Source organism: Tauraco erythrolophus, chromosome 4 (assembly GCF_009769465.1).
Source record: "Tauraco erythrolophus isolate bTauEry1 chromosome 4, bTauEry1.pri, whole genome shotgun sequence".
Lineage (NCBI taxonomy): Eukaryota > Metazoa > Chordata > Aves > Musophagiformes > Musophagidae > Tauraco > Tauraco erythrolophus.
Genome location: NC_141468.1, coordinates 41678094 through 41705244, shown reverse-complemented (window position 1 = coordinate 41705244; position 27151 = coordinate 41678094). Strand labels below are relative to the sequence as shown.

General features: G+C 38.1%; 1 protein-coding gene across 1 annotated transcript in view; it reads right to left on the bottom strand.

The window, feature by feature from the left end:
* Positions 1–266: 266 nt before the first annotated feature.
* The window catches only part of FRS2 (fibroblast growth factor receptor substrate 2), a 59171-nt gene continuing 32286 nt past the window's right edge, over positions 267–27151 (bottom strand). The window contains exons 2-7 of the mRNA XM_086610863.1: positions 18690–18795; positions 16391–16482; positions 14352–14538; positions 11206–11364; positions 10162–10325; positions 267–7763 (exon numbers count right to left, since the gene is read on the bottom strand). Of these exons, the coding sequence (XP_086466989.1) occupies positions 6813–7763; positions 10162–10325; positions 11206–11364; positions 14352–14538; positions 16391–16456 (1527 nt within the window). The 5' untranslated portion in view covers positions 16457–16482; positions 18690–18795 and the 3' untranslated portion in view covers positions 267–6812. The remainder of the gene's footprint in view (positions 7764–10161; positions 10326–11205; positions 11365–14351; positions 14539–16390; positions 16483–18689; positions 18796–27151) is intronic.

Sequence of the window (27151 nt, the reverse complement as noted above, 5' to 3'; positions counted from 1 at the left end):
ACTAGCAGAAATGAAACAAAAGCTTGGAGAAAAACGTATAGACTCCAGGTCATCATGTTCTGTTGTTGTTTTTTTTTTTTAACAATGAGTAATGAGTGGAATACAAGGTGGAGGCGGGCAATAGAGAGGCACCTGAAACAAAAAAGGTAACATTTCATTACTAACGAAACACAATACAGTGACACTAACACTGGGACATGCTGAAGTAACCCACAGACAATTTTCAATGTAAAATCAATAGTTTATTGCCATGCTACAATTTTTATTTTTTTTTCCAAATGAAGTTGGCACTGGTAAAGGGGAAAAACAATACATGATACATTTTTTAAAAATGCACGTTTGGTAAGCTTTCTTGATGACAGCTTGAAACAAGTGAATTTTATTTTTTTTTTAAGATTAATGTGGAATGGCATAAAAATACACTCTTTCTGCATAGTATAATATCACTTTTTCCATAAGAGAAATACAGACTGTTTGTAAAAACAAAATCATTGAACAGGGCAATTTAATTGAAATCTTATAAACAATTTGGCAATGGTACTCCCACTGTTTAGACTTTTTTATATAAAAGAAATAAAAATCTAGAAAGCTACCTTTATACAAAGTTGCTATATTTATGCCTTTAAGTAGGAAAAAACATTTTATAATGCAAATTAGGACATACAATAATCTTACAATATCATACAACGTAATGACAGGAAAGGAACATACGACATAAGATTTTGGCCTTTGTAGAAGTGTCTATTTCTGCATTTAATAAATGCATTTGTGGCACACTGGTGACTACTGTATTCCTACCACTGCCAGCCGGCTCTCATGCCAGAGCAGTGTTCCGCTGTACTGTAACGGCAGGTCTGCAGTGCAGTTTAAAACACAGACTGCTTTTTCAGGAGACGACAGGTGATGCTGCGATGAAGCGGGATGTGGGAAAGGCAACGTGCCTGCTGGTTGAGACATCTGTATCGTGGGATACCGTACAACACTCTCTTCCTTTCATACCAGAGCATTTCTTATACATTCAGTTATTAAGTACCAAAGTCTTACAAGTGAGAACAGCTGTGTTCGACATTTGGCAAAATTTCAGGGAAAATACAAAGTTAGTACCAAATATATAATATATTATATATAAAATGTGGGTGTACGATATACACATATTCTAATGCAAAAAAACTGCATTAATATGGAGTTAAATTTGCTGACATCCATTCCTACATAACATAACCATTAAAAAACAGGTGTAATCCTGATCTCTCACACACTTTAGAATCACTTCCTCTTTCATACATAATAGTTAAAGCAATATATATGCAAGTATGACTAAGAAATCAAAATTCACATAGTAATCTGAACTCTGACCACAACAAATAGGAATTTTTTTTCAGTACATGTAATTAAATATATTTATATTTTTACAGTATTTTTAGACCATTCCTGAAGAACTTGACCAACCAGGTCCTCAGGTGTAACAGAGCTGTTACATCAGCAGAATTTGATCTTGTAGGAACACATCCAGTGGCCCTTGAAGTCAACACGAATCGTTTGTCTTCAAAGGACGCTGCATGAGGCCCGAACAAGCTCTGGAAGGATCACCCTGCTAACGAGGAAGATTTCCTGATGACATCAAAGCCCCTACCTCAGGCTTCCTTTCCTACTGCCAAAGGGAAGGACTGGCGAGCAAAGGGGACGCGGACTCTGGGCTCTCTGGGTTGTTGGCTGGTGGCGTTGGGAATGACTGCGCACAGCCCCAGCACTGGGGAGCGGCAAGGTGAGCTTCATGGCACGTTCTGTACTAAGGCTTCTCGTGGAAAGCGGAGGAGCTGCTCCTCCACGCTCATGGCGTGGCAATTCGGCCACCGTGGGTCTCGGAGGTGAGCTGCCTTGGGACCCCAAGGCGTTCGGTACTTTGCAGACAAAGAGGAAGACGGTCCCTGTTCTGAAGGGCTCGAGCCTATTTCTTACTCGTAGTTTTTACACAATCTCCTTTGTATAGACACGTATTTGCTACATAAAATAGAATTACACCAAAGTAATGGATATAGCAGAAAACATTGTCACAATATATGTATATTACCACACTAAATAATTACTAAAACTGCAAGAAAAATTTAAAAATGCCCTTTGTAATATATAAAAATATAGAAATGTCCAACACTTGTTTCATCAACTTTAAAGGTAACTTTCTCTCTCATATTCTATCTGTACACCTACATATTTCCAAACAAAATACTGCGTTAATCTGGAGTAAACACCGTGTTAGGATAATATCCTCATTAGACATCAGACAGACTTAGTCATCATACCTTACAGCACAGAATCACAAGAAATAATGCATACATGGTCAGAGCCGCAGCTGCTAAGTTGTTTTGTGTTGGGTTTGGTTTTTTTCTTATTCACTTATCTTGTCCAAAAGAGGAAGTAATTCCTAAAGATTGTGAAAATAACCTTAACACATGACTTCCTATCTTTTTTGTATATGCTCTGTAAAAAGGCTATCAGCAAACTTGACTCCATCTTAACGCAGTTTTTTGTGGTGGAATTTCTTCTGGATTTTTTTTTTTTTTTGGAGTGTATGTGAATTTGAAATAAAGATATCATAAATGAACTTATGTTTATATTAAGTAAATACTGTCAAATATAAATGCCTGAATTGCTGCCTCAAGGAAAAGATGGGAAAGATCTTACAATTAAATTCCAAAAACACCTAATTCTATCTATCAAACTGAAGGACCAAACTTCTTCAGGGGAAATAGGAGATTTTCAGATTTAAGTCCACTATTAGTTCCTACTAAATCAGTTTCATCTCATTTTCAGCCATTAAATAAATTAGTACAGTGCAGAAATGGAATTTCACCATTGATCCCACCTTACACAAAGAGGAGAATACTGCTTAGAAATAGAGGTCCAAATCAGATACATCATTACATGCTCAAAGTAACTGACATTAATCAGAACTTCCATTTTTACTTCAACAACAGTGAATAAAGACGATCTGCTCTCTCCTGACTCTGTCTCATTGAGAAGTGGTTAAATATAAAACAAAAAACAAGGATAGCTAGATTTGGAATCAATACACACTGTTACAAAACCAGCAAAATCAACCGCTGGTCTGTCACCTGCAAAAGAGCAGCCCTGTTCCGGCATTGGTTTGGACTTTGAACGGCTTACACCTTTCTGTGGCCCTTTTCACACCCAAGCCCTAGCCAGAGGTGTAAACACACACACATAAAAATCCAGACATCTAGGGGGAGGGGGGAAAAAAATCAAGCAGTTTATGATATGAAATGACTATTTGAACACTTAAGATTGCTATAAAAGTTCTGTAGACTTAATAGAAACAGGAATTCTGCTTCAATGCACACCATTACATTCAACCCCTGCCATATGCAAAACATACTTATTGGGGGAAACAAAAAATGTTCTAATGAGAGTTAATGTTTTCAAAATGGTCTTTTTTATATTGTTTCATGGAGTCACCAAGAAACACCACAAACTTAAAAAAATTGGTCCTCCTCTTGACATCAATTTGAGAAAAAAAAAATATTTTCCTGCCATAATCAACGGATTAAATTCTCACTAGCTGTATTTCTAGTAAAATCTTTATTATGTACTTTTGGTCACTGTTTCATCTTTTTTACCAACTCAGTGTTCTTGTTTAAAAGATACCTTAATGTATGTCTTTCCCAAATCACTGCATTGAAGGAAAACCTACAGTTAAAGGCTTTCCCTTGTCAAATGTACTGGAAGGGTAGCAGCCAACTGCATGTTATGGATGGAACGCAGAACTGATGCAGATGCTACCATTTTTGCAGGACCTAGTTTATGTAAACTTAACACGTCTCAGTTGCTAAAGAAAATGGTTACGTATTTGTAGTTTCTCAGTCTGTACACCTGTGGGCCCAAAATAAATACGATCTAAATACTGTGGAGAGATTTCAGCTGAAAACTGAATCCTAGATTACAGACACTAAACCTAACATCACAGCCTTTAGAAGAGACTACACTGAAAAAATATTTACCAAGTCTCAAAGGGTAAAGTGCATTGCAACTACATCTACTTCAAGGGGCAGAAAATAAGGAATTCTAAAGATGAGTAGCGCGAGTAACAGGGACTACCCAGTATGTCTGCAGCGTACGCAAAATAAGAAAGCATTATCCCACCTGTAAAATGTAAGAGGGTAAAAACGTAATCCTGGAAAAATATGTTGTCAGACTTGTTAATACAATTAAGACTACAGAAAGTTGCAATTTCATTATGTTCTCCATTCTGGTGACCAGAGCTAAGAAAACACCCCCTATGAAGTACTGTGAAATCTGCAACAACATAAGAAAATTTACTCAGACCATCCCTTGTATCTGAGACTACTAAGGATAACACACAGGACAGTGCACCAAAACTAAGTAGGGATTGTGGTAATTTCAGCAGGTCACCTAGGATCTACCTGAAGCCTCTGTTTCCCTAGTTATCAATTAAGAATATTACTTCCCTGCCTCTCAGGTTTGTTTTAAGGGTCCAATTAATTAGTATTTCTGAAACACCCAGACTATATAGATAAGGACCAAATATTTCTAGGCAGCTAGCTCGATCAAACACCTCGAAACACATGCTGAAGCATTAGTTCGACTTACAAATTTAAGTTAGTTATAAGCTAAGAACAAGAATCACACCAGTATCATTAACCCAGTAAGTATTTTGCAATATCTGGTAATTTCTCTTCAGAACAGACCAAGACTGGTCTGTAGCATAAGGTGAGGCAATGGCAAAGATGTGAAGGAGCATTAACACTGCAGACCTGTAAAACCTCTAGCTCTAGGTAGTCATTACCTTCTTGAGTACCAAAGTCTCCCCACAAGTCAAGTCTATCACAAGAGTGTGCATAGGTTGACTGTGAAATCGTTGATGAGATTTAAGTCCCTCATAATGGTCTCAGTGACTCCTATCTTTTACTTCTGCAGATTATGTCCTTTGTGCATCTGGTATTTCAGTACCATTCAGTCTGTAAAGAATAATGAAAGTCAGAGTGAAAAGGTTGCCTGATATCCCTTAATGGTGTGGCAAGACACGTATTTCAGGTGCTACTACTGCTGCACTACTACACTGGAAGAAGATCAAAGAAAAAGTTAACAGAGGAACAGGAATACACTCCAATTTAAGACTGAAAGTAATTGTAGCTTGTTTTTTATAAAACTTCAATTCAAATATTGCATGAAGACCCTTAATTATTTTTCGGATCTCCAAATGGCTTTTCTTGCATGTTTTTCCTCACTCACAGTTCATGGGTTATTTTACATCACACCAGTTCACACAAGTGTCAGTCCCTTTGCAATCATAGGCTCAAGAGTAATCTGTTCTGCTGCTAGTACCAAGGCGCACTTGCAATACTGCCAGAATTCTAAAATTATTCAGAGTATTAAAAAAAAAAAAAACACCCAAACAACCCAAAACACAAAAACTTTTGCTAAGGGCGCATCTGTTGTATTCAACAAAGAACATTCTACCTGGATGTACCTGTAACACGGAGCAGCCAAGTTCAGCAACTGCAAAGGAAAAGAAGTATGCTCATAGATAATACTACCTTCAGATAATTTACTACGTATCTTTCTAAATTAAAGTATATGATCAACTATGGTTGCACATTGCTAGAATGTACAATTTTCTATAAAGAACTATCAAGTCCAGTACCCTGCCTCCCGTGGAACCTGTGTCTGATGCTTTAGAGGAAGACAATAACTGCATAATAAACATTTCCAGTTGTGCAATAATGCATGCTGCTGGAGAGCTGGGATATTTCTGTCAGGCATAAAAAAGTAGAACACTGGACAAAGACAACCATTTGACCTTCACGAGTCTTTCTTTGTCAAATGCAAAGAGTAAGACAAACACATAAACGACCCTGAACAATAATTAAAGCTATGTACAAATTTTGACTTTTAAAACAAGACATTACCAAACAGATAAAAAAGAAACACACAAATGCAAAGAAAGGAAGGCACACTGAACTAAGAAATTACAAGAGAGCCTTAATTCATACAGCCAACCTGTGAATTCCTTCACAAAAAAAAAAAAAAAAAAAACCTCTAATATTAGAGATTAAAATTCTGCCAGATTTCACAGGGAACTTGATCCACCACTCGGAATTCTCTTCTAGTGGAAGGAGCTTAAGGCTGGGTTTAGATGCGTTTATAGCTCTGATCAATGAACTTCAGTGTGACCTCTCAAATATCACACAAGTTAAGAAAACTATCGGGAATCAGAGGCCTTCTTGCCCATGTGGTCTTTAAAAAAAAAAAGACAAAAGCTGTGGTGTTTATTATCCCTTGAGATGAACCAACGTATCTTGTGTATGTCAAACTGAGTGAATTAATGCATTACATACATTTCATTCTGGAGGAGCCACTTCAATGAGGAATGAACAGAAGATCTGTATCTTGAAAGATGAGGTTTACCTGCTAATAATGCACATATCAAGAGGCTTTAAAAAGTGTTATAAATGCCATTAATGAGTATAGGCACCAGACCAGAATATTCATAAATTCAACACTGGCATGTCACTCAGACACTAATCAATTTAAAGAGGCACTGTGAAAGGTGGTGACGCTGCTATGCGGTAATTACTACTACTGTAGAATGAAATAGTGTTACCTAAATGAATACTTGCTCTACATTAATTCCCTTTAGTTAGACAAGTACATGAAGTATGCAGAAAAAGTTCTATTAGTCTATAAAAGGCGTTAGTGTTAAGAAATGCAAAGTACTTGCATCTTCAATTTTATAAACTTCACAAAAGGTGCAAATGATTTAACGCTTCCCAGGCTCACATAGGCAGGTCAGTACTGTTATGTCTAGTTTTCCTAGAAGTACCATCATCTCGGGGCAGTGCTTTTTGCAAGCTTGACATAGCAGCAGTTCTTTCAATGTCTATCACAGCATACAGCTCTGTGCGCCTGGTTGGAGTTTGCGGAAGTGGAGTGGTGGGGGTTTTTGGAGTCTGAGGGTTGTCGGAGTCACTACCACCTTCCAAGTCAACCTGTATATAGTTGAGCTGCCTGTGTTCTAAACTTGGACGCCTAATGTCAAAGTTAAAGACTGTTGGGGTACAGTCCCGACGTCGGGTAAATTCTACTTTGTGAGCACTTGCTGGTACTGTTACATTCTCTGTATTGACGTAATTATGCATTGGATCTAGGTTATTGTGGTAGCCATTCAGAGATGGGGTCTTTGGTCCTAAACTGTCATCTTCATCTCTACTCAGCTTGCGGGCTTCCCAAACAGGAGGCAAGGATGGCAAGTTCTCATAGTTCAACAGCGCAGTTCTCCTCTGAGCAGAGTTGTTAATGTTCTGGGTGTCTGAGGTACTGGTTGATGTCAAACGACCTCTCCTGACCCCTGAGGCACTAGGGATTGATAACCTATTTATATTTTCATACACCAATTTATTACCAGATGGTGTTTCTCTACGTTCATCACTGTCGTACCCAGTGTCCCATTCAGTGTTGTTTGTGCTGCTGCCGCTAACTTGGTCTCTCCCAAGTTGCTCCAGTTTCTCTCTTTCCATTAACTGCCTTTGAACAGGTGTTGGTCCTAAAACAAACTTGACTCCTTCAGGCTCCAGGAGAACCTGAGCATCTCTGTCATCAGTACACATCTGATCTTCTTTCACTTTAGTCGTTTCAGTGTTAGAAAGCTTTGATTCCAGTGGCGCATGCACACTTGATCGATTTTTTCTTTCCTCTTGTACCCCAGTAGTGTTGACATAAGTGTGCACCTAAAAGGGGAAGGGGAAAAAAAAAAAGGAAATTCAAATGCTATTTGTGCCTTTTTTTTCCCCTCCAAATTTCTTTCCTTCTTAGCTCCCCACTTTTCCTGTCAAAATACCTGAAAACCAAATCTCATCATAGCAGTTGTTTAAGAGCAAAGGTGAACTCTCTCACATTTTGCTGAACTGTGTTCAGTTTTAGTTTTTTTCCCCTGAAATTTTTTTATTGGTTTTGTTAATGTTCCTCTAACAAAAGAATAGAATTTACCTTCGACATGAATAATTATTTTGATTTGATGTTTTATCTCAGTTGTGCTCTAGTTTCAGCTTTTCAGGTTCTACTCCAGCTCTGCTCTGGTGAGGGCAACCTTGGGCTGCTTCAGCTTACCTCATTAGTTCGCTTGGACAAATCAAAAAAGCAGAGCTCTACTTTGTTGTCCCAGCTTACCACGATAGTGACCAACAGTTGCTTTGGCTAAATTTGTCTTTGTAATTCTTACACTGGAAAGGAAATTTACTGCCCATTACAAATAAAACAAAACAAACCCAACCCAACTCAAACCTAAAAACACCTCAGGATCTAGCCTTGTGTACTACTCAAGCAATGAGAAGAGAGATTGGCTCTACTGGAAGAACAGTCTACTCTTTCTTCAAGAGCCAACAGCCTCTTAATACCGGAAACTGAAGTAAAAAAAATACACAATTCCATATGAACTGTTGCACTCAATTTAAACGGAGAAGGAGCTGGCACCAGATGCCACTACGAAAGGCAGGAATACACCACTAGGTTATCCCTCCAAGTTCCTACAATGGATCAACATAAGGCTGAATGGGAAAGACTGGAGTAATGGATTCCTTCTCCAAATTTTAATTCTGTGTCCGGATACCCAAACAGAGAAAGTAGTATTTTACAGCAGCAGTCATCTCGCCTTCCCAACTTCTCTGTCAAGCTCTACAAGCTGAAGTGTTATTTACAGCTCACTTGACTCCTACGCTGATTCTTTAAATTAATTTACTCTTCAGTAACTTCAACAGTAACACTTGGACTCTTCTGTGGGGGCTCCTAACAAATCCTTCCCCACAAGACAGTTCAGTGCACTTTGCTCTGGTTACCTTCTCCGGTTTCCAACACTGTTTCCTGTCACACACGAGAATCTTCCTAAACCACATTACATTTTATTAAACTTGATTAACATTTTCACCAGCAACCTGAATGATGAGATAGAACACACTCTCGGAAAGTTTTCAGTCTATCCCAGATTGGTAGGGTTCCCACTGACAGGGATCTCAGCAGCCTGGAGAATTGACCTCATAGAAACCTCATTAAGTTCATCAACAGCAAACACAAAGTCCAGTGCCTGCTATTGAAGACCACCAACAGTACAGGGTAGGCACCAACTGACTTGAAAACAGCTGTGCAGAAAAGCAGCAGGAGTCCACGTGGATGTTAAGTTGAATATGAGCCAGCAGTGTGCCCTCGCAGCAATGAAAACCAAACGTGCATTGGTTTGTGTTAACAAAAGCACAGCCAGTAGGTTAAGGAAAGTTATTATTACTGTCAGTTTAGCACTGGTGAGTCTGAATCTGGGCTCCCCAGTATAAGACAGACATCACCATACCGGAGCAAGTCCAGTGGAGGGCCGTGATTACAGGAGCTGGAGCATGTGACATACAAGGAGAAGCCAAGAACACCATCCTTGTTCAGTCTTAAGAGAAGGCCAGGAAACCACCTAATAGCTGTTTGCAACTACCTAACAGATAAAGAAAAGACAGAGCCAGACCCTTTTTGGAGATGTTCAGAAAAAGCCTAAGGGGCAATGGATATCAGCTGTAACAGGAAAAAATCTCATTACACATTAGGGAGAAATGCTTTCACAACAAAGGTGGTGAAACACCAGAACATACGGCTCAGAGACACTGGGGAATCCCCTTGTTTGGAGTACTCAAAGCATGACAGGACAAGGCTCTGTGCAGCTGCCTCTAACTTTAAACTTTGACCTAGAGGACTCTAGAGGTCCCTTCTACCTTAAATTATTCCATCATTTCTATTTGCCAAATAGAAGACTTAACTCTTTTTACCAGGATCTCTCATTATAAAGTATGATTTATGTGTATAATAATTACTGAAATTCCTGAACAGACTATATGCAAATACATACTTTCTATATCTTTATTTGTACATAAATATGAAGAGCAACTTAAAATAGCTGCTTTTCCTCAGCAAGCTCTCCTACAAGTATCATTTTAAAGAGGCAAAGCAAACACTTTTTTGAGGTAGTTAACATATGGTAGAAATACATTACACCTGATACTGAAAAACACAAATGAAAGCCTATAGAACAAGCATTAGAAAAATGTGAATTAATGTAGAACCTAAGTTATATAAGGGGAAAAAAAAAATACCCACTTGCTCCTCTGCTACAAGTAAAGGATGTGTTGATTCTTCACCAACAGAGGGGAGGCGTGCACTTCCAACAGAAGGATGTCTGCTGGAAGGATGTGATGAAGCATCTCCAAAAGATGGATATCTGGGATAGCCATTAGGTAAACTTTGTGCATTGAACCCAGGAGCTGATTCAATTAGAAAACAAGCAAAACCATATTAAAATAGAACATTTTACTGTATATGAGTAAGATGCTTTATATCTTCATTTTCAAAAGAGAAATTAAAATATGTAAAACAATATTAAATAATCACAAGACTCAATTTTGCTGGGGGGAAGGAAAGGGAAAGCAAATTGCCGAGTATAGCATCCCAGTGTTTACTGGGAAACATGTCTGAAGCAACCACTGAAATCTAGGTGTATTACACACCGCAGTCCTCCTTGTAAAACTCCCTATCCAACTTCTCTTTATACCATTAACAATATGTCTCCCTAACAAAGAGGGACTTATTTGCTTAAGCTTCCATTTCTCTGAAATCATTGATAATCTGGAATTCCTAGCTTCAAATACCAAGCCATCTGCCTGATATTACCTCAAACCCTCCAGTATTTCCGAAAGGACTTCGCTCTACCCATCCATCTAATCACAGCAAAATAAAGATTCCAAACCCACTGTAGAACTGATAGTGCCACTACTTTTTCTGCTAATAAAAAGGCTGGAACATTGTCCAACATTAACATTTCTCAGACATGCCACAAGTGAAATATGGTGATATATTATAAAGCAATTCAATAGGTGTATTCATAAGTGTTCATAACAAGCTTCCAAAACTTGTTCCTTAAAGCTGAAAAACTTGACTATGACAGTTCTGCTCCCAAGACTTAGGATTCTTGAAAGAGAATCCTCAGCAAGTACCTCATGAGAATGCATTACTGATAATGAGCATCTTAGCTTTAAATTAGTTTTCTTTTTAATTGCTTAAAGATTTAATGCAAATTAAATGCTATTTTCAGCTAAATACCACATTACATTCAGATATGGCATCTGACAGTATAACCATACTTACTGGTAGGTGTTCGAGGGGTTCTTGGAGCTTCCAACTCAGTTTGATGATTATTCCTTTCTACTACTGGTTCTTCTACCACATTTATGCTATTATTCTGCATTATCTCTTGCAACATATTAAATAGCTCTTCTGCACGGGCACATTTAAAGGCAAAGATTCCTATAAATACACAAGAAAAAAATCAAAATCCTTTAACATAAGAAACATGCCTTACGTTTTACATAACTTTCAAAAAAATAGAACTGGAATCCACGTAATGAATACCTGTTAATGAAGTAAAAATGTTAAGAAATTTTTATTGCACCAAAACACACAAAATTACTGTGAGAACCTTTAAAGTGCTTATCTAACAGAAGAAAAAGATTCCCATGCACCAAAAGTTAAATTAGAACAGAAAACTGATTCAGTTAAGACCAAAACTAAGTTTTGAGTGCTAAATGAGGAATTAAAAAAAAACAAACCACAAAAGAGGGCAAGATTTTTTTTTAAGCTGATAAAAAGGATACCTGTTAAATAAATAAATTAAAAAAAAAAAAACAACACACCAAAAACGAAACAAAAAAAAACCCACCAACCACTAAATGAAACTACTGTGGTGCGACAAGTTCATATTTTTTAAACCAGATTTCTATTAAATTACCATAAAAATAAGATACCTGCACAACAGGAAAGAAGGATTTAAAAACACTGGGTAAAAGTGTAGTTTCTTTAAGAAGATTCAAATGAAAAGCTAGTAAGACAAACTGTGAAACAGACAGTAACAAACCAATTGCTTTAGGCTAAAGGATAGACAGGGAACACAAAGTTAGCAGCAATACCATGGATTTTGCGTCTGTATTGTGCCACTTTGCCTTTAAACAGCAGGGAGCGCCCCAACTTACCCTCACCAGCAAAGTCGCAGCTTTGGATTATTCTTCCATTGAAAGCATGAAGTTAAAGTTGACACGCTTGTTAAACGTGGGTGCAGGTGCTCATTTTTTAAAGCGAGTATTACAACCTAGAAACACTCTTTACTAAGAACTACCTACCTACATAGCTAGTTCTCGAAGTGCAATTATGTTAATATGCTGGCAATTACTATAATCATGTATTTATTTAAGAACACAGAACTGTGACAGATCAGAACTACCAGAAATGCTCCACATGGCAGAAGTTCACAAAAACCCAGCTGGGAATATACCAAATGGGCTAAGAGGAATGACGATCAACAATTAATATTCAGCTGGTGCAGTGAATAAGCCTCATGCTTGCAACACAGCAGCTGTAGAGCTGCTGCTACATTTCCCCAACCCCTGATTCAGCTCAAGTACAATAGTCCATGTTTAATTTTTTGAAATTTCTGAAATGTTCTAAAAATTCACACTGGATACTTAAATCTTACTAGGGGGGAAGAAAAAAAATCTAGGTTCACAAGCTTTAAAAAGCTCTCAATAGGTTTCTGAGAAATTCAGCTGCATTTACCCCTTGGTTTTAAAAAAGTGCTTTCAAATTGCTGATTCCTTAAAATATGAGATAAACCAAATTGGCACTAAAACTGCACGCAAAAACAACTTGATGAAACATTGCTTTTTATTAAATACATTCACATTAAATACAATGTGATCTGTCACACAATATGGTGACACACCAGCTCCTCCAAGTTTTCTATTCTGAATTATCTATTAGCTGGACTCCCAAATACGTCTTCAAGGTTTTTAATACCCAGCACAAACTCAATGTTTCACCATCAGTGCATTCTGACAACTTATCAATAGATACAATTTGAGATTAAATGGAAAACACAAACAAGAATGTTGAGTAATGCCATCAGTAAAAGTTGCTGGGTGGTATTCAGGGTATTCTCAAATGAAAAATTCTCGGTCATCTCACCAAGTGAAGATGAAGTTTTGCAACCGTGCCCACAAAACCCAGTGTAGGTCTCAGGAACAATGCTCCATTGCAAAAAGGCACCAGAGAGAACATTTTCTGCCAGATTTCTTTTTTCTCAATATTCACAGTATTTTAATATTACGTAAGAAAGGCAAGAAACAAAAGAGGGAGGAAAGGGTTGCTGCTTACATAGCCTGCTTAATCTTCTCTATTTAAAAAAAAAAAAAAAAAAAGAATTAGGAGGGAAGCAGAAAAGCTTATTAGACTCGGTGGAAAATTTTGCAGATGCTAATAGGCCATGGAAAAGAACCTTCAAAATACTATTTTTAATTTAATTTTATTAGTATCTATTTTACATGTTTAGAAGAAGCAGTAAATTAAACCTGCAAAATCCATTAAAGTGATTTTCTTCAAAGCAAAGTTTATTATTTTCTTCTACGAAGTCTGAAAATTTAGTTTAGTATGGAGTATACTGTAACATTTGAAATGAATGTGAACCATAACATTGAATTTCACAACACATGAATACATAACAACTCCAACAACACACAGCTATATCACGATAGAAAGGTGCAAAATGAGGCTGAGACCTCAAGCAAAACAGCTATTCCTTTGGGGACTGCTGCAGTGAAGAGACAGAGAAAATCCTAAATCTTCTCAGTGGAGAGCCAACCTTGACCAAGGCAGGCATGATCTGGGAACTGGAAAGGTAACCATCTTTTTCCAGTTAAAGCCACACAGAAAATAACTAAGCATAGCTGCAGTTTACACACTTCATACCAAAAGGTGTAAAAATTTGAGAATGATGTCACTGATATAACTGAAAGTGTTTTTGTTTTAGGAAGAGGATGAAACACAAGTGTGTTACTGAAGACAATAATAGGGTAGGGATATCCAGTTCATATCAGTGCTCCAGTCTTTAAAAATATGAAGTTATTCGAATTCCAGAGAGATTCCTCCACAGTTCCAGGTTTCACGACCCCTCCCTGAAAGTCAAGTCAACCTCTGAGGTAGGAGAATTTCCCCGTCAAAACCACCTCCTAAGTTGACCAGAAGTATCCATACATACAAGCATGAAGTGCTCCAGACCTACAATGCCAAAAACTGTGTGCAACTCAAATCCTCATTTTACCGTAAGAACATTCCTCATAATGTAACTTACTTTTTCCCCAGAAACCACATTCACATATAAAACTACAGCATTTTTTTTTAAACAAAATTGTCTTCCAACAGCAAATAAATTTAAAAAAAACGTTATATACAAAAATTCCACATACCTTGTCCAGTTTGACACCTTCGGCCACTTTCAAAAGAGAAAAGATTTGAGTCATAGCCATAGCGACGGAGACAGAGGTAGTGCCATTTTACAGAGTCCCTTTTACGGGTGTACAAAATTAGTTCTGTATCTGTAAGTTCCATTATGCCAGAACCCAGTTCATTACCATCATCATCCACGTTAATAACCTATAAAAAGGACATTAAATAGCATTATGTAAGTAGCCTTTTGAGCACCAATACCATTACTAATAATGTTTTACTGATGTGCGCCATCTGCTCTGTCATGTTAGTTATGATCCTTGACCTAAAAGTTTAAAACCACCCCAAATCTTACCAAACCAGTTCCTTTGATCCCCCAATTGAGAATTAAAATAATACCTATTTTAAAATACTACATATTTTAAAACAATATGAATGAGACTGCGTAACATGATTGTAAAATCTGAGGAGAAATTTAAAATAAAACATATTGGAAAGTTAAATATCTTTTTTTAAAAAATAAACTGGCTTTATGTACATATTCTACTATTTCCACACAGATAAGGCATACCTCAGATAATGGAATCTTTCAGAGCCCTGTTTCTCAAAAAAAAAAAGTGAAATATTTGCTTTGTCATATAACCCCACTTACAGTTGAGAAAAGGAATGAAAAAGGATAAGGGGCTCCAAGATAAAGCTTCCTTCACATACCTGTATAGCCTTGCACTGTGCTGAATCATCAGACTGCTTTAAATTTTTTTTTTCCTGCCTTTTTAAAGTCATCAAATAATTCAAATACGCTATGGTAACTTGCATGGAAACATGTGCATAAAGCTTAAACTCTTTTTCTTTCTGCTTTTAAACCATTTTGAGGTCACCTGCATTCTTTACGGAATTCGGACAATGCATATTTTCCTCTACATCTATTTTACCTCACAATGCTACCTTTAGTGGGATTCTTTCTTACCCAATACAAAGGCTACCAAAAAATCTTCCCTATGGTATCCATTAATGTTATTCCTTAATGAGACACTTTCAACTTGAAATCTAGTCAACTGAAAAGAATTAGGAATAGTTTCATCTGCCACTGAGGCTTACGCCAACTTTCTTCATTTTGCAAATTACATTCTTTCATCTTCTCCCCTCTGCTGCTAAATCAGCAACCCACACAAACAATAGAGAATAGAGAAATTCTATGAGGAGAAAAATAGGAACTAGTTACACAAAGTGATGTCAAACGTATAAAACGCAAGAAAACAGAAAAATATTGTATCCTTCAGCTTTTTGTACTGATAATATTAAACATTTCCAGAAATTCCCATGGCTTTAAAGCTCATTTTGGTGTTGCCCTAAGGCAACGCATGAATCATTTTCACTATGGAAGCATTACATTCCTTTGCCAACTCACAGAGACAGTTTGGAGCACAGAAGCAAATCTGATTCGTGTGACTATGCAAAGGTATGTTTACTTAAAAGTCACTGACTTCAGCAGCTTCATGTTAAGCATGTTAAGCACATGAACAAGCGTTCACAAGCTTATAAAATTCCAGAGGGACAGAAACACATTTACAAATAAAATTTCTTCAAATAAAGGACAAAAATTCTCAAAATGCTATAATCAGTAGTAATCTTCAAGTAAAATCAATCCATTGCTGATAAAATTTTGCATTGCTGACTCCGCATTTCAGTTCATAATCACACTTCTCCAATAGCTCTTCCCTTTCGCTTACAACTCCATAACTTCCCAGAGGCAACAACGCTTACTTTGGCCCTACCAACTGAAATGGAGATGGATCAAAAGCACAGGCCACCTTCTCCTTCCTGAAGATCCAAATGGTCATAAAAAAGCCTACCCTGTCTAGAGAATTCCTGTCACTGCTGGTAAGAGAGGATTTCTCAAAGGGACAAGAGAAACCTGCAGCCAGCGACACCTGCAACCCTGCAATATTTTTACCATTCAGTAACTCCCACCCTATTTTCATTTAAATATTTTCCATCAGAGATCTATTCTGCAAGAGAGCAACAAAATGATTCACAGTATACCACATCAGTTGCTTACCTTAAACTTGTTTCGGTGGTTATCTGGGACAGTTTCTTTATCTGGACAGCTACAACAGCTACCCATGACTTCTTTAGAAGACCATGTGATCTCTAAAGGGGGAAAAAAAACACCACAAAATGATGATCAACAAAACAATCCAACACAAACTGATTTCTGAAATTACAATTCTTCGTGATGAATTCTGCAGTCATAAGAAATAAAACAATCAAAATAAATATAACAAAGATTTTTAAATAGTTAAGTTAGATTTGGCATTAAGGAGCAGTAACACTGAGCTGTTAAAGCCCTACCAATAATTCAACTTGAGGTTACTACCAAACAGACCCATTTGATTTGTCACCGTCACCTTAATTCCCATGGCAGCAGCTTGGCAGAAAACAAACCCCAACAACTTACTGGGTGCAATTCTCATCTCCTAAACCAGAGCCTTTACACAAGGCAACCACCTGGATTCCAGTTCGTTTAAAAGAGCACTCCCTGGCTCAGGCTGCCCAGCACAGCCCTAGCGACGCCCCTACAAGCCCTGGGCTGTAGGAGGTTACCAGGCGCAGGCAACACAAAGAGCCCACATGGCAATCCTGAAAGGCTGCCCTGGCTTCGACAGCTCCAGGGCTGGCTTGCAAGGCAGGGTGGAGGCGTTCCAGGCCTGGAGGCAGCCCTCTGCTGGCAGCCGTGCTGTGAGGCTCTGTGCTTCCACTTCTAAATACTTCCCATATAGCAATGCACATAAAACTATGTAACTGAAGTCAAGGGAAGGAAAAAAACCTACATTAAACACCAATATTTTAAAACTTGGGGTTTTTATTTCTATTAAGTTCTGTTTGGATTAAATTGTGTTACACTACTTCCTTTACTATAAAACAGCAAAATATGAAACTAACACAGAACAGCATGGCTAAATTAAGGGATTCAAAAACAAATATTTGGTATTTTTGGTATTTTCATTTCAAGATTTTTTTATATGTATGGTAAAACTTTCACAAAACTGTATGATAAAATGTTCACAGAACCAAGTCTCACAACTTGCTTCTCCTCCCTGTACCACCTTGCAGAGGGTGGCAAGTCTCGTATTTCTTAAATACAAAAAGTCAGACAAAAGAAACTTATCCAATATAAAGATGATGTAAATGGGCTAAGAACTAAAATTTCCACCACACAAATGAGAAGTGGGGCAAAATCCTGGAAGAGAGCTCGTAAGTCAACAAGAGATGTGACATTAGGAATCCAGAAGAAGGAAGACAGAACTGGTTGATAACTTTTTCTAACTAAAGCAGAACAAAATCTGATGTCACCTTAAGAAAAGCGAAACTTGCTTTCTAGACAGGCATTTGTATTAGCATGCAGTAGTAGTAGCCAAGCAACACTTTAGTCTGCTGAGAAATAAGGTGCAAGGAATACAATGAAGAACAGCTAACTCTTCCCCTCTTCTTGACCAGAAAAGTCACCCAGAAGAGATACTGCTACCCAGGAGACTGTATAAATCTGTATAAATCTGCTGCGAAACCCCTGCAGAGGTAAAATGGAAAACTTAACAGAAAGAGTAACAACATGGCTTGGATTAATCCAGTTAAAGAGACAGTGCCAGACAGTCAAAATCACAGATTCTCTAATGTCATTTCTGGCCATAATAGGAAAACATGCATTAATCTGACAGAGGTTTTTTCCCAACTCAGCATGAAACTGAAGGGTTGGTTGTTTGCTTCTTCTGTTGCAGAGAGAAGCTATGCTACGCACAACTGGTTTTCTGCATAGTGAATAGAAGTCCTGAATTTTATTAATCAGTCCAATCACTCTCTCAATTATAGACTACTTTTAACAGTCTTCACACATACATCCCACTGTTATTTAAGTATTCCTTTTTTTTTTTTTTTGCTTATGAATTCTGCCTGGTTTGTTTAGAAAAGGTGATAACATGTAATAAAACCTATTACTAATTTCCTACCCTGGCACCCCACAACGCCTCACTATAGTAATGTCAGATGTTGGTCTCGTTAGCCTACTGATGCAAACTTAAAAAACCTTAACTGCAAAGTAGTTTGGGAAAAATCACTAGAGTTGCAAGTAGAAAGCTGTAGTATCTGAAGGTGTATGAAGTATAGACACTGTACTCAAGAACAACAAAGAAAAGGTATGTAATCAATAATACAAGCTTGTTATTTTGTCTCCAATATATTCTAATATTAATACCTCAGAAAACCAAGAACTGCAATGCTGCTTCAAACGAGAGATGTGAACCAAGGCTATGAGGAAAAAATGAAACAGCTAGGGAACTGGCAGAATTAAAAAAATCACTCACCTACATTTGGCCATTAATATTCCCAGCCTCTGCTGCAGCATCAGGGCTTCTGTCATACTCAAAGTGTCATGCTGTCTTGTCACAGAACTAATCATTTGACCTAGAACTAGAAGAATACATTAAAATGTAATTTTTCTTGTTTTTAAGATGCCAGTTAGGAACCTAAGAAGAACATATAGTTGGGGTTTTTTTTGACAGTATTATATCACATGAGGTCTTCATGGCTAGGATGCATCTTAGGCAGAGTTTTGGACAAGAGACTGATCCCTTAGAACTTGCCCAGCATTTCAGTGCCTAGCTGGGTCCTGGAAGAAAATAATCTGGTGTTCCTACACAGGCAGTGTAGCCTGTCACACGGGGGACTCCACTGATTTTCCACTCACTCCTTACCCAATTTAGTGTGTGGAAATGACAGATGCAAAGCTCTCGTTATCCTTAGCACATACCACACCAAACCACAGCAGACAAACAGACCACCACATACAACTTAACTCTGCTTTACTCCCTCGTGCTTATCCTACTGAACATATACAAATGCTGACTTGTATGGCTAACACACCATCCTTTCTCTGCTTCCCTCATGATTCTTACTCCATGACATCAACCATAAATTGCTTGCTTTCACTTCCCCCCTGCTCCCTGGATTACTCTCATCCTAGCTATCCACTCACATTTAACACAGAAAACTCAACTGCTGCTTCCATCAGGCTAACACTTGGCAGCCTCCATTCTCTGTTTGTAAAATTGCCAAATGAGCACTTCATGCTTCCTTTGATGCTGCTTCTTAAACTAAAGAGAACGGCTAAATTCTACACTTCTAATTTCATTTCTTCCTATGTCACTGCTTGCAACTGGAAGGAGAGAATTGTAGTGAAGGCATGTAGTGATAGAACAAGGGGTAATGGCTTTAAACGGAAAGAATGTAGATTTAGATTAGATCTAAGGAAGAAATTCTTCCCTCTGAGGGTGGTGAAATACTGGAACAGGTTACCCAGAGAAGTTGAGGATGCCCTATTCCTGGAAGTGTTAAAGGCCAGGCTGGTTGAGGCTTTCAGCAACCTGGTCTAGTGGAAGGTGTCCCTGCCAATGGCAGGGGGGTTGGAACTAGATGATCTTGAAGGTCCCTTCCAAAACTAACCATTCTATGCTTCTAAATTCTCAGAAAAAATACTTTATTATTATTAGCCTTTCTTATCAGCCTTTCAAGATGTCTATGCAAACTTGCTTGAGACCTTTGCAGCTCCACTTATCAATACTGCCATAGTTCTTTGTATTGGTCTGCTGTCCTCTGCCTTGCACCTGGATTAAAATCAGAAACATGCTACTTGGACTGCTCAGCTTGGATAAAGAGACTATACAGGACAGAAATTATAGGTGACATGGAGAAGATAAATAAAGCACAACTATTTCCAAATGCAAGCATTAGCAAGCAGGGAGCAGCAGCTGATATTAAGGGGCAGGTTCAAAAAAAAACTAGACAGAAATACTTTTTGCACATGGTATGTAGTTGAACTTTGTGATCCACAATGTCTTGTGGGACTGAGTTCCAAACATTTAAAGATTCATAAAGTAATTGGACAAATGCAAGCTCTATGAAGAGTGTTTAAACTCAAGGATGTCACATCTGGCTCAAAAAGCCTCTAAGCTGTAGATACTTAGAAGGGTCTTGGGAAATGATCATAAAATGTTCCTTCTCACTATTCTCCTCCTTATGTACGTACTGTTGGCAGTCAAAATTTACTGTTAGAAACAGCATACTGGACAAACCAATACTTCAAGTCTGACCCAATAAAACCATTCTGATTAACATAAAAGAATGACAGGGACTCAGCATAAATTTTTGAGTGCACTGTTGTAAGACATTTAGAAGAGAAATAATTAGCAATTTGTATTTAACTTGAAACTAAAACTTGGATTTCACAAATGTACAGAAGGATAAACTTTTGAACTGCTTGATAGATATGTATATTTGCATACACACACTAAACGTAAAGATTCCCTGCTGTGCATAAGTGGTATTTAGTATCAGGAACGTGCAGTAAGTCACATACCCTTCCAATAATTTATTTGCCCTTTAGCCATAAGCATTCTTGATCTTGGACAAAATTGCACACAGTTGTATTGAAGACCTATCCCTCTGCAACGTGCACCAGCTCTGGTTCTGTGATGGTCCTACCCAATCTAGCTGGTATTATTTAACTGTGTTTTTTGGTCAGGTTAGGTATTTGTTGGCTTAGCACACCAGCTCAGCAGAGAGTCTAGCAAGTGCTAGAGTCAGCTGAGGACAGAATCACAGCCTTAGTCACCTCTGCCCAGTATTCAGAAAACTTAGCCCTTTCACTAATTATTGGGATTTACTTCGTTTACCAAATTCCCTGCTAAAATCTTCAGGACAGGAGAAAGGAAACAGGGAGCAGAAAGCTTGACCCACACAGTCTGGTGGAATCTTACAGGTAGTCATTAGAAAAAATAATAAAATTAAAAATTTTCACAGGCAAGCTACACTAATGCAGGTGTGTTTGCACTGGTATTTACCCTGATATTTAAAGCCTTAATATGGTTTGGCTACTTAAGGCTGACAAGACCATTTCAGTTACTTAAGAATGATTCTTAAATTATCTAAACAGAGTTTTTAATGGATAAAAGAAAGCATACAAATTTACAGCACCTAACTTCTTTTAAATGTAAAACTGTAAGGAAATTCTCCAACCAGTTGTTTCCAATTACAAGTTGGCTATTTACTCTGTTTAGGCTTTTCTTAAATCTTCCCAGATTGCAAAACATTTACCCGAACTTAAACATACAAGACAAAGTAGGCATTTTCACAGTCACAACCCTAAAAGTTAATCTTTTCAGTTATGTCTACAATGTCAAATTTAGGAGCTGTAATTTCCCGTTCCTGAAGCATCAATGGTGGTTGGCTGCAGTCATGCAAGGAGGGGGAAGGGGCTGGAGAGTATTTTCTGCTTCTAACACATTCATTACTGCACTGCAAGTTAAAAATCACAGGCAAGAGAAAGCAGGACCAGCACTTATCTAAACCTTGTTAACAGAAGTGAAATTAAGGAACTGTCATAACTTCAGTAAGATTTATTCCTTGACTTTGTAAAGTAAAACATGTCTCTCTCCCTCATAGACTAAGCAGTGGCAAAAAGTTATGCTAATCTCTCAAAAGTCAAGGAAGACAAAGCATCGGTGTAAACATAGTAGATAAAAAAAGAAAAAAAAAGTAAGACAGTCAAAAGCTTGTAGAAATTCTAACATTTGCAATTCTGCAATCTCCCCAGGTAGGAAATGGTCTAAACAATGCGTGTGTTCCCCTTGTGTAAGAAAGGCCACATGGACAAGCTGCAGTTGTACTGCTTTCGCTTGTGAGAACTGGTCACCACATTAAAGTCAGCTCATGGTTGCAAAACTTATCTAAAAACTGGCATTAACCTAGCTCTGCGCGCTCTGGTTGCAGAATCAAACATTAACTTTGGGAGATAGTTTCTGTATGCATGAATTCCTAGCATACATCTTTGAAAAATCAGGGAAGGAAAAACCCCAAACCATAGCACACCTCAGAAGAGGTATGGAGAAGCAAAGGTGCCTTGTCTGTAAACCAATCTTTTGCACATATTCTTTTCAAATGAAAAAGTGGCCTTTCAAACCACTAGCTGCCACACCACTACATCCTCTGTAAGTCTTGCTCTCAGACCTACAAGTAGAGAGCAGAAAAGATAACTAAAGTGCATTAATGTAATTGTAAGGCATATTATACCACGAAATTTTAAGTGTGTTGTTTTGGTATTATTTTTTTTTTTTTTAAAAAAAAGGAGTAGGGCTTTTTCCTCCTTCAGAAATTTTAGTATCTAGAAAGTCCAATGAATACAATGGATGAAGGTGCCTGTGTACAGTTTGTTAACACTCAGGCTGACAAGCATTTGAACCTATTCGTTCACATATTATCAAGCACTTGATAATATTTTGATCACAGCTACACGATACAAACACACATATATACTGTCATTTTTGTTTATAACATTCTAAATCACCCAATTTAGAAGACTACATCTACTTTTTAAATTTAAGTGTCAGCATCAGCCATTTTCAAAGACTGTTTCTTGTTTGGCCTACGCTATCTTAAAAAAAAAAAAAAAAAAAGACAATCTCAACCACTAGAACACCAAACTCCTCTGCACTTTTCTTTCCTACTCTTATTTAAAATATTTGCTTAAAAAGGTAGAATAAAAAAGTATTATCAAACTCTCTACATTGAACATCAATTTCTGTGGAAATAAAGCAGTTATGTTAAAAACCAAACCAACAGAAATGCTGCGAGTTTTGGAGGTATATTAAAATTGCAAACTCATTGACAGAAGGATAAATCAAAATCAGGAGTATTTCACCTTTTTCATTCATTTATTTAAACAATTCTATTTAGCATAGTAAGTAGAATAATACATTTCAAATTGTTAATTATTATTTTTTAAACTTGAAACTACCTGGCACTTCATATTTGTCTTCAATAACAACGCAAGGATGTAGCCTTCATAGTTTGAATTCTGCCACTTCCTAAAATACATTTCTTAAAATGGGTTCCATAACCGTTGTAAAGTGTTAGCCATGGTTTACCTAAACTTGAAACGTTAGCGACTATGCTTTATACCAACACCGAAATCAATCATTATAATTCAGAAATCTCAAAAAATTAAATTAATCTAAGATTTTTTTCAGCTGCACTGGCACTGTAATACTTAAGCATTTCAGAACTACAGAATTGGGTTCTCACAGCTGTTTACTATCAAAGAACAAACAAAAAGCCTATATTCAATTTCAAGTTTTAACAACACACTCTTTAAATGCAAGTTATATGAATGGTTTCTACACCTGCTTCTTTCTTAACTTCATAATTAATGCGCGAATCAATCAAGTAAACAAAAAAAATGGCATGAATTGTACTTGACAGCTTCAAGAGAAATGCGTAAGATTTTTAAAGGAAAAATCCCAGTACTTGGGAGGAGAGTGGAAGGAACAAACAATGTAGTGGTTGTTGTCTGTATCAAAGCTAGGAAGGTTTCAGTATCATAGCTGCCTTGGTGAGATAAATTGACGTTACTGCCTAGGGGACAGTCACAATGACAAACTATTTTTAAAAAACAAGTTCCCAAATATTTTCAAATTCACTCTTTCAAAATTTTTATTTTAGTTGCAGAGTTTTGCTTGCTAGCTCTTTTCAGTTTAATGTTACCTGATCATAACAGCAACAAAGCAGGACTAACGATTTTTTTTCCTCCCCATTTGAGTCCTCTTTAAAGTTATTTGGGAACATGAGACACATATATGAAAAGACAACTGTTAATTAAAATAAGTATTCTGCTGAAACCAGTGTTGTGGAAGTAAGAAAATGTAAAAGTAGCTAGTGTATTTTCTTCCTAGGTTCTTAAAACTTTGAAATAATGGACTCTACCAGCTATTTCAAACTCAAATTGTTCCATGTTTCAATTTACATGAACCATGTAAAAGACACTTTACCATAAAAGGAAAAATTTAACTTGCACATGACTGTCCATCCTAGGGTCATCAGTGTTGGGCACTTTCATCATGAAGCATTCTCATATAAAGAACAACTGGCAATATCTACACAATAAAAATACGTAAGTCTACTTGAATATGTAACAATTTTTTCACAGAAAAAATGAAAATGAATTTTTTCACAGAAAGCATGACCTTGCAGATATAATGACCTGTGTACAGTGGAGCATGTTTGGCTGGGAGCCAAATTACATCCTTCTCTTTGATGGCCATAACAGTAGTAGGGACCAGATCTCCCAGGAAAATCAGGAGCCTGCTGGGAAGCCTTCACAATTGCCTTGTTGTGGGCCTAAGGTATGTGCCAGATGGGAGCCATGTTTTCCTGCAACACAGTTCAATCTCTCCGCAGAACTGTAGCACATGAAGCTACAAGCAGTTTTTTTGCTCCTTGATGCCTGTTGTGTGGGCCTGTTTGAAACGGGAGACCTTGAGAGTGCCCCCCCTTGGCCTCCTCTCAGGTAAGAGCATGTAGCATCCAACTACAAACTCCAGAAGCAAGTGGTGACAACAAAATTATTTTTATTTTCCTGAAAACCCATGAAGTCTCCACTGAGACATGAAGTCTGTTGTATTTGCAACTTAAAAGTTGAATTGGCTCTCCACGAAGGGTCGTCCCAGGCCCAGAACGGGCCCTCTCTCCCGCGTCACGGCTTGGGTCCAGCCAGCACCTGAAGCGCCGCACGGCCGCTTGCTCACTCCTCTCCCCACTGGGACGGGGAGCAGGAAACACAATGAAAGGCCCCTGGGTCGAGACTGGGACAGGGAGCGATCACTCACCTCAGTCACACTACATCACTACATGACACTACAGTCACAGCAAAACAGATTCGACTTGGGGAAAAAAAGATCAATTTAATTTGTTACCAATTGCATCAGAGAGGATAATGAGAAATAAGACCAAATCACAAAAACACCTTCCCCCCAGCCCTCCCTTCCCGGCTCAGCTTTGCTCCTGATTTCTCTACCTTCTCCCCATCAGCAGCACGGGGAATGGAGGTTGCAGTCAGTTCATCCCACATTGTTTCTGCTGCTCCATCCTTTTCGGGGGAGGGGGACTCCTCACACTCTTCCCTTGCTCCAACATGGGGTCCCTCCCACAGGCTGCAGCTCTCCATGAACTGCTCCAGCGTGGGTCCCTCCCATGGGGTGCAGGTCTTCAGAAACAGACTAGCTCCAGTGTGGGCTTCCCACGTGCCACAGCCTTCTTCAGGCACAGCCACCTGCTCCGGTGTGAGGTCCTCCACAGGCTGCAGGTGGATCTCTGCTCCACTGCTGACTTCCATGGGCTGCAGGGGGGCTGCCTGCCCTCTCACCATGGGCTGCAGGGGAATATCAGCTCCAGCACACCTCCTCCCCCTCCTTCTTCACTGACCTTGATGTCTGCAGAGTTGTTTCTCTCAACTCACCTCCTCTCTCTCTGCGGCAGGTTTCCCAGCAGTTTTGTTTGGGTTTTTTTTTGCCTTCTTAAATATGTTATCACAGGGGCACTACCACCATCACTGATGGGCTCGGCCTTAGCCAGAGGCACATTCGACTCGGAGCTGAGGAGGCTTCTGGCAGCTTCTCACAGGAGCCACCCCTGTAGCCCCTTCCCCACTACCGAAACCCCACCACACAAACCCAATACATCCAGATGCCTTGGAGTTCAGGAATTATCAGAAGTGATGGCAATAGCAAAATTATTTGTATCTATATAAAAATATGCACAAATTGCTTAGTATTAAGTAAAATTCCTCCTTCTTCCAAGCATGTTAATGTTATCACCTTTCATAAAACTCCTTAAAAATAAACATTACTCTCTTCAAAACTATTGCTTAAGATAGCTAACATTTAAAATACTTTGTCTAGGAATAGACTCATCACATTTCTAGATTTTGCCTCTTACAGACTTTTTTTTTTCCCCTACTTCACCTGGGGTAAAAATATAAAGTAAATTCTTTACATCAAGTGGAAAGGTGACAAGGAAAATCTAGGGAGCATGGAGGAAAGGTTTTTATTATTTAATTAGACACTAGATTCATCCTGAATTTCAGGTCACTAACCTAAACGATGTCAATCAATGCCTTCACCCCACAGAGACTGACCTCCTTCCATTTAGTGTGTAAGAAATGCAGTCCAAATTTTGGTTGCCTAAAGTGCATCTAAACTAGATACTAGGAGTAGACATCACGAATAATTTGCTAGGCAACTAAACACATTGAAATAGGAAAAAACTAACTTTTATGATTTCCTCTCAACATTCAAAATTCATGGCTCCCAAGTGTTTGGATGTTTACACTTATACAGGGATTCAGACAAGAAGCATCCCAAATTCAGAGCAGGTATTACAGCGACCATCAGTACACCTGCCCAGCACGTTTTGCAACACTAATCTCACATGCAAAATACTTGGTGACAGAGGCGATCTATTCAAAACAAGAAATCTAATTTCATTACAGTTGGATGAGAGTCTTCTTAAAGGAATGTTACAGATGTCTTAACACTGATTTCTTTCAAAACAGAAGTTATTTTTAATCTTTTTTTATGGCTTTCAGTATATAGAAATAAAATCACTGTCAAACGTTTACAGATACAAACCACTCTGCAACTTACTTTTTATCTCTTTCCCTGTCCCTCATTTTTTTCCTTACGGACCTATTTTTCCTTATAAACGTTTTACAGAATGGTACTAAATATAAATTGATTTATTTCAAATTTGACATCCTTCATGGTTCATCATTTCCATGCCTAGCTAGCTTAGTTGGTAGAGCATGACACTCAATCACATGGTCGTGGGTTTGAGACCCACGTCGGAGTCTCTCTCGGACTCTCAGTCTCTTGGAGTTCTATCTCTCTTTCTCACTCTCTTTTTGGGCTTCTCACTCGTCTGGGATTTCAGTGTTGAG